The 2,838-nt window shown below is 59.7% G+C and overlaps 1 protein-coding gene across 1 annotated transcript; it reads right to left on the bottom strand.

Annotated features, from left to right (window-relative positions):
• Positions 1-517: 517 nt before the first annotated feature.
• Positions 518-2,032, bottom strand: LOC131272529 (protein fork head). The gene has a single exon (XM_058274287.1). The coding sequence runs from the start codon at positions 2,030-2,032 to the stop codon at positions 518-520; it is 1,515 nt and encodes a 504-aa protein (XP_058130270.1).
• Positions 2,033-2,838: the final 806 nt, after the last annotated feature.

A 2,838-nucleotide genomic window follows, 5' to 3' on the forward strand; every position in this document is an offset into this window, starting at 1 on the left:
TTTCGAAATGGCTATCTCGGTGTCTAACGCACTTGCGCGGCTTACTTGTCTCCCTTGCCGTGCCGTGCGTTTTGGTACTTGTTGTTGTTCCTCAGAAGGAGATATTCTGTGACGTGGCCGGGTCGGAGGTGCTGCTGGATGACGACGCACTGCTACTGCATCCGCGCAGCTCCTCCGCGGTGAACTCTGGCGTACTTCGGCTGACGTCTGCGACTGGGGCCTTCCCGCTGGACGGTGCCGCAAACAGTTCCGGCTGCTGATGCTGGCGCTGGTAGAGGTAGCGGCCGGTGACGGTGGTCTGCAGGAAGCCGGAAGGCGAAAGGCAGCTGGCGATCGTAGTGTCGCCGTGGTCCGTGTCGTACTGCTGCTGGAGCTGATGGTGGTGCTGCTGCTGCTGCTGCTGCTGCTGCTGAAGCTGCTGCTGCTGGAGCTGTTGCTGCTGCTGTTGATACTGCTGATGCTGGTCCGCCCGGTGGTAGTAGCCCTTTAGCCGCACTTATGCCAGCGGATACTGATGTCACAAGCTGGTCGTACCGGTCGACGCGTGGTGATAGCCGAGGCTCTGGTGGTAGTACGAGTCCTGCCCGAGGGCGGCCGCGGCGGCGTGCGAGTTCGGCAGCGGGCTGAGCCCGTTGTAGCCGGCGTACTGGCTCATCTCGTACATCTTGATGTCGGCCTTCGACTCGGTCGGCAGCAGCCGCGTGATCGAGAACGGGTGACTAGAGGGCGTGTAGCCGGCCGGTTCCTGCTTCAGGTGCATCGAGTGGTACTCACCAAGCAGCGAAGGGTGGCAGCGGTTCACCATCGCGGTCAGCTCCTCCTGCTGCAGCTGCTGGTGCGCCGGATGGTGCGCCGGGTGGTGGTGGTGGTGGTGCCCAGCCGGGTGGTGCCCCGCCCCGCCACCACCATGCTGTGAATGAGATTGTTGTTGCGCTAAGCATAAGTCGGCCGTAGCGTGCAGCATGGCGAGCGCGTCCGCGTCTTTACCGTGCGCACTGTTCAGCATGCCGTGCGTGTCGGCGGCAGCCACGGCGGCCACGGATGCCACGCTGAGCTTGCCATGCGTATCGCCGCCACTCCTGTGCAGCCCACCATGGCTGTGGTGGTGACTGTGGTGATGGCTATGGTGGTGACTGTGGTGATGCGGGTGGCCCTCGTCCGACGGGTCCTTCTTGTCCGGGCTGCCGACCGCGTCGAGGCTTCCGCCGTGCGCCGGGCTCTTGTGCAACGATCGTAGCACCTCCTTTTTCTCATCCTTGAAGCGCTTTTGACGCCTCAGGTAGCACCCATTCTCGAACATGTTCCCGGAGTCCGGGTGGAGCGTCCAGAAGGAGCCCTTGCCCGGCTTATCCGGCGTGCGCGGGACCTTCACGAAGCAGTCATTGAAGCTGAGCGAGTGCCGGATCGAGTTCTGCCACCGCTGCTGATTCTGCCGGTAGAACGGGAACAGGTCCATGATGAACTGGTAGATCTCGGCCAGCGTCAGCATCTTGTGCGGGTTGTTCTGGATGGCCATCGTGATGAGCGAGATGTACGAGTAGGGTGGCTTGGCGTGCGTATAGTTGCGCCGGTACGTCGCCGCCGGCTTCTCCGTGCGGGCCCGCTGCAGCGCCACCGAGTTCGGCGAGCCGGGATCCCCGAGGACCTCACGGCTTCCGGCCACGCTCGAGTAGCCGGACATGGCCGCCATCGTGCTCATACCGTTTCCGCCCATGCACGAGCCCATGTTGCTGATCGGCGAACCCATCGAGCTGTAGCCGAGCGGCGTCGATGTCAGGCAGTTGCCGGACATCCCGTTCATCGCCGCTCCCATCCCGCCCATCCCCGGGCTCCCCAGGACCGACGCCCCGAACCCGCCACCCTGCGGCGACACCGACGTCATCCCGCCCACCGTCATGCCCATGTTCATGCTGCTGTACGTGGTGGCCATCGGGCTCATGTTGCCCCCGCCACCACCACCTCCTCCTCCACCTCCACCGCCCGCCATACTACTGCTCGTGTTGATCGAGCTCTCCGGGTAGAGCTTCTGCATCATGCGACCTAAAAGGCGATCGAACCGCACTCCGATCGCGTCCGACTCCGATTCCAATCTCTTCGCTTCGACACTCACTGCTTCTCGCTCGTCTTCACTCTCCTTCACATACACAAACTTTCCTGTTTGCTCCCTCCGGGAGGTATCGATAACTATCGCTTGTGCTATATCTCGGATGATCTTTCCGTGCCTATCAGCACTCGCATGAATCACCAATTGTGCACGTCTTATCTCACACACATGATTCACATTGCATTCGTATACTGCACAACGTACTCCCAACCAACACGCGGCGTCATCGGTCTCAATTCCCTCTAAGAACCTCAATTAGCACTTGACCACTTTCTTTTCCTGCTGGAGAAGATGCTTTTGATAGGCAGAAACCAACAATAACCGGGTATCCTTCCGGGGGGCTTTGTTATTCTCTGACACTTTGTCTCTTTCTCTATGTCTACGCAACAGGTTCGTGCGTCACCAGGACTCTATGATCGGGATATCACTTGGTTTCGTTTCACTTGCATCTTTAAAACACTCAGGACTTCACATTCGCGGTTGTTTGTTTTTCGAGGAAAAACTCTTTCACCACCGGTTGTTCACTGTAGCTCACGGGAAAACTGTCCTTTCGCCAACCGTTTGCTTCATGATCTCACTTTTCGCCAGCGCCGCGGCGGGAAAACTGTCTCCTCCGTTCGTCACCAGCAGCACAGCCAAGATTTCGAACGATCGCGTGTCGATTACACAAATCCACTCCGATTGATCCGATCGCCGCGGGATCGATCAGGCACGCTCCAGAAGCACCGGAATAA

This window comes from Anopheles coustani, chromosome 3 (assembly GCF_943734705.1).
Source record: "Anopheles coustani chromosome 3, idAnoCousDA_361_x.2, whole genome shotgun sequence".
Taxonomy (NCBI): domain Eukaryota; kingdom Metazoa; phylum Arthropoda; class Insecta; order Diptera; family Culicidae; genus Anopheles; species Anopheles coustani.